Consider the following 15,620-nt stretch of genomic DNA (forward strand, 5'->3'; position numbering starts at 1 on the left):
AGCGTTTAGAAGCTGATTATGGGATGGATCCCTGGATATGGCAGTCTCTAGATGGTCCATCCTTTCATCACAGCTCAAAACTTTGTCTCTGTAACTCCTTACCTGGGTGTTTTGTTCCCAATTCTAAGAAGGGGCATATTGTCCACACTTTGGTCTTCATTCTTCTTGAGTTTTATGCGTTTAGCAAATTGTATCTTATATCTTGGGTATCCTAAGTTTTGGGCTAATATCCACTTATCAGTGAATACATATTGTGTGAGTTCCTTTGTGATTGTGTTACCTCACTCAAGATGATGCCCTCCAGGTCCATCCATTTGGCTAGGAATTTCATAAATTCATTCTTTTTAATAGCTGAGTAGTACTCCATTGTGTAAATGTACCATAATTTCTGTATCCATTCCTCTGTTGAGGGGCATCTGGGTTCTTTCCAGCTTCTGGCTATTATAAATAAGGCTGCTATGAACATAGTGGAACATATGTCCTTCTTACCGGTTGGGACATCTTCTGGATATATGCCTAGAAGAGGTATTGCTGGATCCTCCGGTAGTACTATGTCCAATTTTCTGAGGAACTACCAGACTGATTTCCAGAGTGGTTGTACAAGCTTGCAATCCCACCAACAATGGAGGAGTGTTCCTCTTTCTCCACATCCTCGCCAGCATCTGCTGTCACCTGAATTTTTGATCTTAGCCATTCTGACTGGTGTGAGGTGGAATCTCAGGGTTGTTTTGATTTGCATTTCCCTGATGATTAAGGATGTTGAACATTTTTTCAGGTGCTTCTCTGCCATTCAGTATTCCTCAGGTGAGAAGGCTTATCACTTTCGAGAATACAAACTGGGGTGCTGGATCGCCAACTTTGTCTGTTATATAGCTTTTGAAATGAAGTTACAAGTCAAACTCCCTGTCTCTTTAATCTCCTCTGTGTCTATAATGATAAGGATAAGATGGTAAGAAGATTAAGATTTGAGCTACTATCTTGCTTAATCTCTCATAATTAATTCTCTCTCTCTCTGTCTCTGTGTCTGTCAGTCTGTCTGTCTTTAAGAGAATGGGGATCTAATTCCATCCTCCTACAGACTTTAAAGGTCACACCTTTATACAAGTTAATTCATTCTTCTGGGAAATATGTCCTCCTTTAAAATAGAAGATGGAACTGATTATTTTATCATAGCTTTGAGTTTATAAAAATGTACAAAGATATAATTTGTAACATTAAAATGATAAGGAAGGCTGGGTACTTCTTTTCAACAGTTTAATTGAAATTAAAAACAGATTATTCTAATTTTTTTTCCTTTTTCTGTTTTCCAGGTTATATTTCACACTATGTGCTGACTGTATCTACAGAAGATATTTAAAAAAAAAGATAAACTTTTTTCCAAGATTTTGATTCCAGTGGAATCTTTGCTTTAGATTTTTTTGTGTGTGTGTGTGCGTGTTAGTGAATTGTAACTCCAGAAGCAATGCCTGTACAAGCTCCACAATGGACGGATTTCCTTTCCTGCCCAATTTGCACTCAGACTTTCGACGAAACAATTCGAAAGCCCATCAGCTTGGGCTGTGGCCATACTGTCTGCAAAATGTGCCTGAATAAACTCCACCGTAAGGCTTGCCCATTTGACCAGACCACTATCAATACGGACATTGAGCTCCTTCCTGTGAACTCAGCATTACTGCAGCTAGTGGGTGCTCAGGTAATTTAATACTGGTTATTGTCTGTAATCGACTGATTTTAGTTATATGTGTCTTTGTGTGGGCATGCTTATTTTAATGTAGATATAGATGGTTGCGTACAGCAATATTTATAAATATGTATATACTTGGATTATTAGATTTGGATATTTCCTTACCTCATTAGCCAAGATAATCTTAAGGACATCATAGTCCCAATAGCAGCATACATGCCTTTTGTTTAAATATTGGTTTTTAATACAATATTTAATAAAAGGAACCAGAACTCTTGGGAGGGATGGTCAATTCAAGGGCTAGGATAGCAAGTCCTTAAAATGAGCATGGAGTGTCTTGTGCAAGTATTCTAACAAAGTGGGACTATGTCAAAAGCATACTAGAGCTGGTTGAAAGAGCTCCCAGTGGCCAGAGCTAGAAGGATTTGAGCAAAATAAATGGATATGTTACTGAATTATAACAGTAGGAAAAGAAGTCAAAGGCTCTATGTAGATAAAATGGAAATGGAGAACACAAAGATACAGCTATAGTTTTTAAGTTTTCATAGTTCTATTTTATTTCTTGCACCTCTGATTTTATTTTATTTAGGAAATTTAAAGTCATTGTCCTAGAGCCCATTATGTTTATGCCAGTCTTTGAACCCAGGTTTCTTCTAAGTTTGAGTCAGTTTGCATAGTCTATAGAGAAAGAAAGGCAAAGAGCACTGAGGGGAGTCATTACTTACTGATTTTTTTCCTTTCTTAGCTTTTAAAAGGTTTTATTTTCACTGGATATTGTGGTGTGTGCCTTTATTAACAGCACTGGGTAGAGGACAGGCAGACATTTCTTGAGTTCAGGCCAGCAGTGTTACAGTAGTGAGACCTTGTCTCAAAAAAGAAGAAAAAGAAGGGCATTTTTTTAAAATGTAACTGTGTACCCCATGTGTCCAGGTACCCTTGGAAGCCAGAAGAGGGTATTGGATGCCCTGAAATCAGAGTTAAAGGCAGTTGTGAGCTACCTGATATGGGTGCAGGGGAATTGAGCTTGTGTCTTCCAGAAGAGCAACAAGTGCTCTTAACTGCTGAGCCATCTCCCTAACCCTTAAGAAGTTATTAAATACATCTTAATGTATTTGGGAAGTGGATGCCCATGTAACAACCATTTTGATATAACTACAACAACTGTTATCTAAAGCAGAGACTGCATAGCATGTTCACAAGTACAGTGGTGTTTGAAAAATAGGGGAGGAAGCAGGAAATAAAACATGGTAAAAGATGATGAAGAAGGATGAAGAAGAGGAGGAAGAAGAAAAGGAGGAGAAGGAAGAAGAGGAGGAAGAGGAAGAGAAGGAGGAAGAAGAAGAACAACATCAACAACAACAGTTTTTTTCCCAACTGCATGTGCACAATTCAGGCATGATAAAGACTCAAGGAACAGCCATAACCAATAGAATTCTGAAATTAAATTTTAAATCATGTATTTTAAATTTAAAAAGGGAAGAAAACTAATCATACAAGAAGGAAGAATAAATTAGAGACTCTTCAGGTTTTCTGTAAGTGTAAAATTACCCCCCACCCCCAATCAGTGTGATTTTTCAATCAACAACTGCTGTATTAAACTCTGGAATTGTGGTTTTTACCTGTGTGATAATGTGCTGAATGATTCTTGTGGGCTTTTTGTTTTGTTTTGAGTGTGTTTTCTTTTTGATTACACCTCTTCTTACTATTATATTTTTGTTTGTTTATTGAATGATTGTTGGGGAGGAGGGCACAGAGAGGACAGAGACAAAGAATCACTTTCTCCTTCCACCATGTGGGTCCTGGAGATTGTGCTCAGGTCAGACTTGGTGAGTGGCAAGCACTCGACCTTTGGTCCATCTCGATGCCTCTCAAATTATATCTTTGAACTTTATCACTGAAAGTGATATCATCTGAAAAAATATTTAATCTCCAGCTTCACCACCTGTTCATTTAAGTACCACGTGTGTTCATTTCTTATGATTGAAGAGCAGTTATGATGGATAACCTACACCAAATACACATATTTATGTTAGAGAAATCCAGCAAATGCTTTTGCAGTCAGGTGAACTGGATTAATGTGACCAGAAATAAGTCATATTGATATGGAATCTTTAGCATGCTGTGATGAAAAGGGCATTTTTTTTTTCTCCCTGGACTTACTGTCAAAAATATCTAACTCCAGTCTCCTTGTGAGAAAAATGAGATCCCATCAAAAGTCAGTATACAACACGTATCCCCAGGAGTCCTTAAAACCTCCAGTCATCAAAACACAGAAAGAACCTTATAAAGAGTGATACACAGTCAAATATTCTGGATGAGCTTCTGGAACACGGGAAGGCTGTTAGGCAAAAGTAAGGCATTCTGAGTAAAATCAGAGTTTTTAACTATAATGCGCTAAATTATTATAGCCATATTGGCATATTAATATCAAAGAGAACATTATAATGAGAATGAGGTGTGGGATAGTAGGAATTCTCTGAACTGCCTTTGTCATTTTCTGTAAATTTAAAATGCTTCTGTGAAACTGCTTTTGTTCTGTTTGTTTGTTTGTTTTGTTTTGTTTTGTTTTTAACCAGGAAAAAATGATTATTCCTACCGCTAATCAGGAAAATAGAGATTTAGATAACAGCAGGGTTTGTTTTTGTTTCTGTTTTTTTTTTGTTTTGTTTTTTTGTTTTTGTTTTTTGATCTTCCCACAAGCCATTGTCTGAATGGTGGTCCCATGTGGTCATACAGGGCTCTTGCATGTGCTAGGGAGAGTGCAATCTGTCAGGCTCTGGAAAATATAAAATGGAAAATGCGTACAACTCTGTAGCTATAGTGGCTGCACTTACAGGTTATCAAACCAGATAGTTTTAACACATACATACAGGGGACGCCTGCAGAGGAATATCACTACAGTCTCTAAAAGCAACAAGTTAAAAATAGCCTAAACATCAGAACTGATTCACTGTGTTGTCTATACCAGAGAGTTATTAGACATTTACAGATATCACCACAAATATATTGCAAAAACAAAGATTTTTTTCTTTCCTTTTTTTTTTTTTTTTCAAGACAGGGTTTATCTGTGTAGCCCTGGCTGTCCTGGAACTCACTCTGTAGACCAGGCTGGCCTCGAACTCAGAAATCTGCCTGCCTCTGCCTCCCAAGTGCTGGGATTAAAGGCATGTGCCACCACCACCACCTGGCAAAGATTTTTTTTCTTAAAACAGGATCTTATGTATCCCAAGCTGGTCTCAAACTCACTGTGTAACCGAGAATGGCCTTGAACTCTTGATCCTTTTGGTTATGGGCTTGTGCCACCATGCCTGGCTTATGTGGTGCTAAGGATTAAATCTGTGTCTGTGCATATGAAGAAAATACTCTTATCAACTGAGCCATCCCAGCCCTCAGATCAGTTTTAATAGCCAATGACAGTTTGGGAGGCAGAGTCTGTATGTTTGAGGCCAGCATGGCCTACATAGTTCCAGAACAACCAGAATTACATAGTGAAACTTGTCTCAAAAACAAAACAAACAACTAAAAATTCCAGTGACAAAGTCTAGCATCCCAGTAATTTCTGTAAATTAGCACACACGATTGACTAGTCAAGGATATGTTACTATGTGTTCAGAAAATAGGAAGAATCCAGGGTAACTCACAATATCACCTCCAGAAGGCACTTAGCAAGAAACACATAGACAAAATGACATCCTTTCTACCAAACTATCTTAAGTTCATACTGATAATGTTTTCATTAGAACACCCTCCCACAGGGCATTGTGGTTGAGGAGAACATTTCCTAGGCTTCAACCTTTTATAAAAATATCTTTCCAGCCGGGCGTGGTGGCGCACGCCTTTAGTCCCAGCACTTGGGAGGCAGAGGCAGGCAGATTTCTGAGTTCGAGGCCAGCCTGGTCTACAAAGTGAGTTCCAGGACAGCCAGGACTATACAGAGAAACCCTGTCTCGAAAAACCAAAATATATATATATATCTTTCCAGGTGTAAATGTTTTAACTCAAACTACTCAATCTTGAGTTTACCTTTATATTTGAATAATACATTTGGCTCTGAAAACACAGGTTTTCCTTAGAAAATGCTGATTTGGATGACAATTTGAGGGTCTATTGGCTGTTCTATTTCTATGTTCAAGCTCCCTCTAGTGGCCCAAAATAATCCCTACCCCTTAAATTATTAAATTTCTTTCTCCTACTTTGTACCACACACAACACACACACACACACACATGCTTCTTGAAAAGCAAAGGCTTGCAAGCAATCTATTAAGTTTTACAGATTAGGACTGGAGAGTGCTTGCTGCTGAACTGATTTCCCAGCTCCCACACCAGGCAGCTCTTTTCACAGTCACCAGTAATTCCAGTTACAAAGGGCCCAGTGCCCCATCTGGCATGCATACTCACATGCAGTCACATACGCGAAAGGAAAAACAAAATTTAAGTCTTTAAAAAAATTAACTTGTTCATTTCTGTGTGTAATGCTTGTTTGTTCTTTAGCTTTAAAAGTTTAAATTACATACAGTTTAATCTAAGATACTTAGCTTTGGTATTGTGTACAATATCAAGTGTTTTTAGCTTTGCTTTTGCCAACTGCATGCCTCAGTTTGAGTAGTCTGCATTCTATTTCATCAGTGATTCTAACCTGATCCTGTATGCCATCTCTAAGATTAGGTTGGGTTGTCAAAGAATTAAGTGCATCTACCCTTAGCCTATCTTAAAACATTTCTCTTTTCCTTTTTTGGGGAATGGGGTAGGGTATTGTTTTGAGACCGGGTTTCTCTGCATAGTCTTGGCTGTCCTGGAACTCACTCTGTAGACCAGGCTGGCCTCGAACTCAGAGATTCTACTGCCTTTGCCTCCCAGCTGCTCGAGTTAAAGTTGTGTGATACCACACCCCAGTTCAAACTTTTCTTATATACATACACACTTTTATTATTAGTTAAACAGGGCTGGAGAAATGGCTTGGTGGTTAAGAGAACTTGCTACTTCTGCAGAGGACCCAGAGTTAGTTCTGAGCGCTCATATAAGTCACTTAAAACCTTCTACAGCCAGGCCGTGGTGGAGCACGCCTTTAATCCCAGCACTTGGGAGGCAGAGACAGGCAGATTTCTCAGGAGGCCTGCCTGGTCTACAGAGTTCATTCCAGGACAGCCGGGGCTATACAGAGAAAACCTGTCTAGAAACACCACCCCCCCCCCTCAAAAAAAAAATCCTTCTACAACTGTATTTCCTAGAGATCCTACACCGGCATCTGGCTTCCTTGGACACTATGCTAATAGTGCACTTTCCATGCATGGAGGCAAAACACTCATACAGATAAAATAAATCAATCTGTGTTGGAGAGATGGCTCTTTAAATTTTTAAGCATTTATGTAAGTGCCTCCAAATTCTAGAAGAGGGTGTGCAGTAACGTGCCTCCCCACCCCCCACTCTCGCGCCAGCCTCCTGCACACAGTTTGCATGCTTAGTATTAGCTTTTAATTTTTTAAAAAGATTTATTTTATTTATATGAGTACACCAGAAGATGGCATCAGATCCCATTGCAGATGGTTGTGAGCCACCATGTGGTTGCTGGGAATTGAATTCAGGACCTCTGGAAGAGCAGTCAGTGCTCTTAACTACTAAGCCATCGCTCCAGCCCCCAGCTGTTAAATTTTTATTCTTTAACTGTCTTTCAGAAGATGGGGTTGGGGTGTATATTGAGTGGATGAGAACAGAATAAGTTCTTTGCATTGACTCTGAACCAGATAGGAAGTAGCAAATTATATGTACAAGATATTGAAAATATTACTATTAATAACACAAAATGTAAAAGTTCTGGACTAGATAATCACAAGTCTAATGGGGAACTGTTTAAGAACTAGAAAATCTTTTTTTGTGACATAAAGTTGAAAATGCTGAGCCTTTGGTTCTTTAGAATCATAGTTGAGTGAGCAGCAGGTATGACAAATGTGTGGCTCCTACCTTCAACTAGACTTGTCCTCTGACCCAAACAGGAAAGCCCAGAAATAGTGCAGGAAGCCTTGGCCACGAAGGGCAGAAGCACATCAAAATTCCACAGATAGAACGGAGAAAACCTTTCCATGAAACATGACTCTCTTTTCTAATTCCACTCGTGACTAGCCTAAAATTTGGTTTCTTGTTTATATACCTCTGGCTGTTGCCACAATTCCATAACAACTTTTTTCTTAACTATTGTTTGCTCCTGCCAGCCTTGGTGGCACACATCCCTTTAGTCCTAGCACTATGTGAATTTATGACAGAACAACCTTAGTCTTCTAGGAAGTTCAAATATAAACCAGAGTGAGGTGGCAGGAGGGAGCAAATGGCAGAAAGAGGGGTGTTGTAAAATATTTTTACCACAAAGTATCCGAAATGATAATTTTCTTAATTAGCCTAGATTACTATTGCAAATTATAAGCTTATATCATCAGGGATTCACATTGTACTTAATAAACATATATGGCCAACACTAAAACATTTCATTGTGCTCGCATCGGCAGTACATATACTAAAACATTTCATTAATTTTGAAAAATCTACATTGAGGCACTACTTTCTACCCAATACCATGGTTCTATAAGAAAGGGAAAGCAGGGCATGGTGGCATACACCTGTAATCCAACCACGTGAAAGGCTGAGGCTCAAGGATCTTTGTGAGTTCCCAAGTTGTTTAGACCCTACCTCAAAATCAAAAAGTGGGTGATATGTGGTAAGTATATTAAATGGTATGTAAGCAGGTTACCTGTTGGAGCCCACATAAGTACCATGAGTTATATTCAAATAATGAAATCATAATTAGCAATAAAAATAAATGAAATATTGAGGACTAAGAAAGTAGCTCAGCTGGTCAAGCATTTTCCTTACAAGCATGGAATCTTTAATCCCCAGAATCCAGATAGAAGTGGGTATGGAAGCTAGAGATATGACCCCATGATTAAAAGCACTAACTGATCTCCCTGAGAACCCAAGTTTGAGTCCCAGCACCCACATGGCAGCTCACAACCTCCTGTAACTTACATGTGTGGTACACAGACATGTGCAGGCAAAACACCAATTCATATCAAATAAATATTACAAAGAGATGTGTGTTGGCATACTTATATTGTCAAGGCTGAGGATCCCTGGGATCTCCAAGATCCTAGGTTAGGCAAGCCAGCCTAGCCTACTTGGCAAGTTCTAGGCCAGTGAAAACCCTGTCTCTAGGTATGTGAAAAACAAGCACTGAAATTTTCCTCTAGTTTCTGTACATACCCACCAAAAAGAAAGAAGAAAGTATGGGTACATACCACACTTTTAATCCCTATACTTCAAATTTGAACAGCCAGCGGGGTCTGGCATCGTAAGTTCCAAGTCAGCCAGGGCTGCACAGTTGAGCGAGACCCTGTCTCGGGGCAATAAAGGGATAAGGTTCTTTTTTTGGGGGGCGGGGGGCAGAGTGATGAGGAAATTTTTCAATTTAGTTGCTATAGTTATTCAACTGTAAATTTACTAATACTGTAGATCATTGAATTATATATGCAATCTAGTTAATTATATAGTATTTGAATTCTTTTATAAGACTTTTATGGAAATAATAATGGATAATATATGCAAGTAAAAGTTTGAAAACATTTAGCAAATTTAGTAGTTTTTTTTTTTAAGCCACACCTCTTTTTTTTTTTTTTTTAAGATTTATTTATTTATTACATGTAAGTACACTGTAGCTGTCTTCACACACTCCAGAAGAGGGCGCCAGATCTCGTTACGGATGGTTGTGAGCCACCATGTGGTTGCTGGGATTTGAACTCTGGACCTTCGGAAGAGCAGTCGGGTGCTCTTACCCACTAAGCCATCTCACCAGCCCCCAAATTTAGTAGTTTTAATGTTGTAAGCACCCATACTATAAGTGGGTAAGTTGTACTCAGCAAAATGTTTAATATAAATAAATGGAACATTCAAATATTTCTTTTGTTCTCCAGATCCCTGAGCAACAGCCCATTACTTTGTGTAGTGGGGTTGAAGATACAAAGCATTATGAGGAAGCCAAGAAATGTGTAGAAGAATTAGCATTGTACCTGAAGCCACTCAGCAGTGCGAGAGGTAAATGTAGTTATAAAACCCATGCTAAACAAGCAGCTGTTTGCTAATTTGTTTGTTTTTTGAGACAGGATTTCACTGTGTAGCCCTGGTTGGCCCAGAACTCTATGTAGACCAGGCTGGCCTCATTCACAGAGATCTACCTGCCTCTTCTTTCAAGTGCTAGAATTAAAGGTGTGCCTCATTCATACTTGGCCAAATACCTGTTATAGATACTTGTATTACCAAAATAATTGAGCTACAAATGAATACAAATGTTTGAAACCTTTTTCTCTATCACGTCCCTTTCTCACTCTCTCTTCTCTTCCATTTCTACTTTTTCCCCTACTTAGTTTTCAGTGCTAGGCAAGTGTTCTACTACTATACAGTAGTAGATTTAAGATTTATATAGTACTACTATCTATGCAGCTAGTCCTAGTGAATGCTAATAGAATTTATTCATTATAAGCTGCACTGGCTGGTTTTGTGTCAACTTGACACAGACTGAGTTATCACAGAGAAAGGAGTTTCAGTTGGGGAAATGCCTCCATGAGATCCAGCTGTAAGGCATTTTCTCAATTAGTGATCAAGGCGGGAGGTCCCTTTGTGGGTGGTGCCATCTCTGGGCTGGTAGTCTTGGGTTCTATAAGAAAGCAAGCTGAGCAAGCCAGGGGAAGCAAGCCAGTAAGAAACACCCCTCCATAGCCTCTGCTTCATCTCCTGCTTCCTGACCTGCTTAAGTTCCAGTCCTGACTTTCTTTGGTGATAATAGCTATGTGGAAATGTAAACTGAATAAGCCCTTTCCTCCCCAACTTGCTTCTTGGTTATGATGTTTGTGCAGGAATAGAAACCCTGACTAAGACATAAGCCAAACCACATGCTCCATGCTAGATAATATTATAAACCACATCATATAAAGTAATACTAAATCCAGAGTTTGTGTGGTGTTGGAAATATGAATAGCTATAGAAATGAATACAACATGATTTAGAAGGACTTTCCTTTTTTTTTTGTTTTTTGTTTTTTGACAGTTTTGGTTTTGTTTTGTTTTTTTCCTTTGAAGACAGGGTTTCATTTAGCCCAGGTTGGCTTTAAAGTTGCTTTATGGCCAAGGATAGCTTTGAACTTCTGATCATCCTGTCTCTACAAGGTAGAGACGTTTGGGGAGTGTTGGGAATTAAGCCCAGGGGTTATGCATTCTAGCAGCTATATCCCCCCCGCTCTTATTTGATAAATTCTGATTCTTTGTCTAGTTTTAGTTGTATTTGTAGAAAACGATAAGAAAATGGAAGTTGTTGTTACCGTCCAGAAAAAGCCTGCTATTAACTATTAGTAAGATAAACCAGTAACAATATGCCAGATTAATTGCTGTTTTCTGTCAGTTTTTCTTCTATGATTAAAATGAGTAATAGTATTCTGAATGCCATAATGAGTGCTATCTATCTATATATGTTTGCTTTACTTTCTAAATGTTATTGTTATATGGTTTTATTTACCTAATTACTTGTTTGTTTATTTTGATGTTTTGAGACAAGGTTTCTCTGTGTTGCTCTGGCTACCCTGGAACTCACTCTGTAGACCAGGCTGGCCTTAAACTCAGAGATCTAGCTACCCTTGCCTCTCAAGTGCTAGGTGTGGATATCCAAACTGTTGGTTTATTATTTACTTTAAATATGCTAATGAGAACGAGAACTAGCCCACAAAGAAGCCACTCCAGAGGAAGTGCTCCTGGATCGTAAAATTGCACTGTAAACCTAGAAATAGCTTCCTTGTTCTCCCCTCCAGGTGTGGGTCTGAATAGCACTACTCAGAGTGTTCTGAGTCGCCCAATGCAGAGGAAACTTGTGACTCTGGTTCATTGCCAGCTAGTGGAAGAAGAAGGCAGGATCCGTGCTATGAGGGCTGCTCGATCTTTAGGTGAACGCACAGTTACAGAGCTCATTCTCCAGCACCAGAATCCTCAGCAACTCTCTTCTAATCTCTGGGCAGCAGTCAGAGCTAGGGGCTGCCAGTTCCTTGGACCAGGTATGTAATTAAAGTTTGTTGCTTTGGCTGCTTACTTACTCTTACTAGGTATTCTAAAAGTATAGAGTAAAAATCCGTAGAAATGTACAAACCCTCATCTTTTGTTAAATTCTGTTTCAAGCATTGTTCTACTTGACAATCCTGGCTTCATACTTTTTCAGAGAATTCACAGTCTTTTCTCTTAATAACAAAAGTTTATTCATTTTATTAGTCATTAAAAGTGTTTTTCTCTGTATTAATCACTTATCAACTTAATATAATATGACAGAATTGCCCACAAATATGGCTTTAAAATGTAATTATAAATATGTTATATTGTTTGGGGTTTTGTTGTTATTGTTGATTTGGTTTTGGTTTGTTTGTCTGTCTGTCTGTTTTTGAAACAGGGTTTTGTTGTGTAGCCCTGGCTATCCTGGAATTCAATCTGTACATCAGGCTGGCCTCTAGTTCAGAGTACTGGGATTAAAGATGTGCACTACCATGTCCGGTTCATTGTATTGCTTGTTAATGGCATAGTATCATGTTGCTCTTCAGACAATGTGTTTAGTTCATCTTTATTCACCATACATTTTGATTGTACTATTTTTCCTAGCGATGCAGGAGGAAGCTCTGAAGCTGGTCTTGCTGGCCTTGGAAGATGGTTCTGCATTGTCTCGGAAAGTGTTGGTTCTCTTTGTGGTGCAAAGACTGGAGCCACGTTTTCCTCAAGCCTCTAAAACCAGCATTGGGCATGTTGTTCAGCTCCTCTACAGAGCCTCCTGCTTCAAGGTATAAACCTAAACTCTAGATCAGCTTAAAACATGTCTAGTTAAGTTTGCCATGTCTCCAAACTTAAGCATTAAATTTGGACCTTAAAAAAATTGCCTGTACTTTTCAGGAAATACCAGCACTTTTTTTTTCTTAAAGAAGGCAAAGTGTATATGCTCTAGTTACATCCTGGGTTTGGTTTGTTCGGTTTTGGTTTTGACCTGTCTGTTTGCACTGGAGGGACTGAACCCAGAGCCTTGCACATGGTAGACAAGTACTATATTGCTGAAATACAGTCTCACCCTTTAAATTTATATGAAGAGATTACTCATCTTGTTATTCCCTCTGTCTTAGTAAGGATTTCTACTTAGTTAGGGTTTCTGTTACTGTGATAAAACACCATGACCAAAAGCAGTTTGGGGAAGAATTTATTTTGCATTCGCATTCATGTGCCACAGTCCATTATTGGCAGAGTTCAAGACAGGAACTGAAGCACTCCATAGAAGAGCGCTGCTCACTCAGACTGCTGTTTTAGCACCATGACCACCAGCCCAGGGTGACACTGCCCACAATGGGCTGGACCCTCCCATATCAGTTATTGATCAAGAGAATGTATCACAGGCTTGCTTGTGCACCAGTCTAGTGGAAGCATTTTCACACAAAACTAGCCAACATACTCACCAAGACTGTAAGCAAAATTAGCCCAGAGTCACTGAAGCAGTAATAAGATTTTTAAAAGTTTCTTCCTTATGCAATTGTACAGTCCTAGATTTCTTTTTTTGGTGGTGGTGGGAGGGGGGGTTGGCCATTTTTTTTTTTTTATTACGTATTTTCCTCAATTACATTTCCAATGCTATCCCAAAAGCCCCCCATACCCTCCCCCTACTTCCCATTTTTTGGCCCTGGTGTTCCCCTGTACTGGGGCATATAAAGTTTGCATGTCCAATGGGCCTCTCTTTCTAGTGATGGCCGACTAGGCCATCTTTTGATACATATGCAGCTAGAGTCAAGAGCTCCGGGGTACTGGTTAGTTCATCCTGTTGTTGCACCTACAGGGTTGCAGATCTCTTTAGCTCCTTGGATACTTTCTCTAGCTCCTCCATTGGGGGCCCTGTGATCCATCCAATAGCTGACTGTGAGCATCCACTTCTGTGTTTGCTAGGCCCCAGCCTAGTCTCACAAGAGACAGCTATATCAGGGTCCTTTCAAGCAAACTCTTGCTAGTGTAGGCAATGGTGTCATCGTTTGGAGGCTAATTATGGGATCACCATCTGGCTTCAATGTAAATGATAGTGCTGGACATACTCTTCATATGCCAGCTTGAATTAATCAGCACTGCCTCAGACATTGATACCCATCAGGTCTCTCTTACTGTTTATCTGCTTTACTTTCCTGTCTTCTTAAAATAAAATTTTCTTTCTTTTGATATATCCTATAATCAATACTTCTATTCCTGAAATCACTATAATTCTTCAACTAATACTGTACTGAACGGGGATTTCAGTTTTTTTGTATTGACTAGTAACCAAAATTACTCTCTCCAGTTCTGAGTTTTTCTAAATATAGTATTTCACATTTATTGTAATGGTTAGAAAGAATAAAGTAATTCCTCACTGAATATAATTTAGAATATTCAGAATATCTGTATGCTTTCCATGTTATATGTTCTCTACTAACAGAAACAGATACAAATTATAAGAAGTTCTCCTAGGTAGAGTCCTTTCCTAGTGTGTGACACCTGAGTGAGTTCCTAGTACCACAGTCAGCCAATAAAGCATAAGCAAGTTTTGTAATGGAACTTTGTTGTTACTGTTGTTGAGACAGACTCACTTTGTAATTTGGCTGGCCTAGATAACCATCTTTCTGCCTCAGTTATAGTTGTATGCCACAGTGTCTAGGATTAAAAATTTATTATTAAATTTTGCTTTATAAGTATAATAAATTATTATGTTATAAAATTTGATTTATTTTGTATAATGTGGGGGATCCGTGGTAGATGGGTATGCCTGTGTCACTGTGTATATATGGAGGTAAGAGGACAGCTTGTGGGTGTTGGTTCTCTCCTTTCACCATATGGATCCCAGGAATTGAACTTGAGTCAATCAGGTTTGGCAGCAGGTAACTTTACCCACTGACCCATATTGATGGCTCTAGAAAAAAATTTAAATTGTGATGTTAAGTCATTCACTAGTCACTTTGTTTAGTTATTACTTTATGTATATATGTGAGTATATGTCGTGAGTGTGTGTGTGATATTCTCTGAAGCTGAAGTTACAGGTGTTTATAAGCCCCCTGACAAGAATGCTGGGAACCTAACTTGGGTTCTCTAAAAGACTAGCTCCTGCTCTTAAGCTCTGAGCCATCTCTCAAGCCTCTAACCAATTGTGTGTGTGTGTGTGTGTGTGTGTGTGTGTACGTACATATGTGCACATCCATGCCATGGCACACATAGCAGATACAACACAATTTTGTAGACTTGGTTTTCTCCTTCCACTTTTATGTGGGTTGTGGGAATTGAATTTGGGTTGTCAGGCTTATGGAGCACATGTCTTTACCTGCTGAGCCATCTGCTTCCTGGGAGTTCTCCTCTGTGTATGCCTGCTATATATGGTACACATCAAACCAAGACACACAAAATAACTTCGATTTTTTTTTTAATCATAATTTTTTTGTCTATATGTGTTTATATAAAGTATGAGGCTTTTGTCAGTTACTAGATTTTTGTGTGTATGTGTCATTTTAGGTCACCAAACGCGATGAAGACTCTTCTTTGATGCAACTGAAAGAAGAATTTAGGACTTATGAAGCTCTGAGGCGAGAACATGACTCCCAGATAGTGCAAATTGCTATGGAAGCTGGCTTAAGGATTGCACCAGACCAGTGGTCCTCTTTGCTTTATGGGGATCAGTCTCACAAATCTCATATGCAGTCTATTATTGACAAGGTAGTGTCTTTATTGTCCCTTACTTCATAACTGATTTTGGAATCTTGATAATTATTATTTTGTAGTTATTTTATTTAACAAATGAATATTATCGTAAATAGTGTATGTCAGAGTTCTGTAAACGAGATTCAGTGTGGCCAGATGATATGTCATAGCTAGTCCTAT

General features: G+C 38.9%; 1 protein-coding gene across 1 annotated transcript in view; it reads left to right on the plus strand.

The window, feature by feature from the left end:
• Nucleotides 1-15,620, plus strand: part of Rc3h1 (ring finger and CCCH-type domains 1) — a 66,315-nt gene that overhangs the window by 19,467 nt on the left and 31,228 nt on the right. The window contains exons 2-6 of the mRNA XM_021155458.2: nt 1,311-1,693; nt 9,642-9,762; nt 11,525-11,764; nt 12,357-12,532; nt 15,255-15,455. Of these exons, the coding sequence (XP_021011117.1) occupies nt 1,463-1,693; nt 9,642-9,762; nt 11,525-11,764; nt 12,357-12,532; nt 15,255-15,455 (969 nt within the window). The 5' untranslated portion in view covers nt 1,311-1,462. The remainder of the gene's footprint in view (nt 1-1,310; nt 1,694-9,641; nt 9,763-11,524; nt 11,765-12,356; nt 12,533-15,254; nt 15,456-15,620) is intronic.

This window comes from Mus caroli, unplaced genomic scaffold (genome assembly GCF_978045245.1).
Source record: "Mus caroli unplaced genomic scaffold, Mus_caroli_1 scaffold_1, whole genome shotgun sequence".
Lineage (NCBI taxonomy): Eukaryota > Metazoa > Chordata > Mammalia > Rodentia > Muridae > Mus > Mus caroli.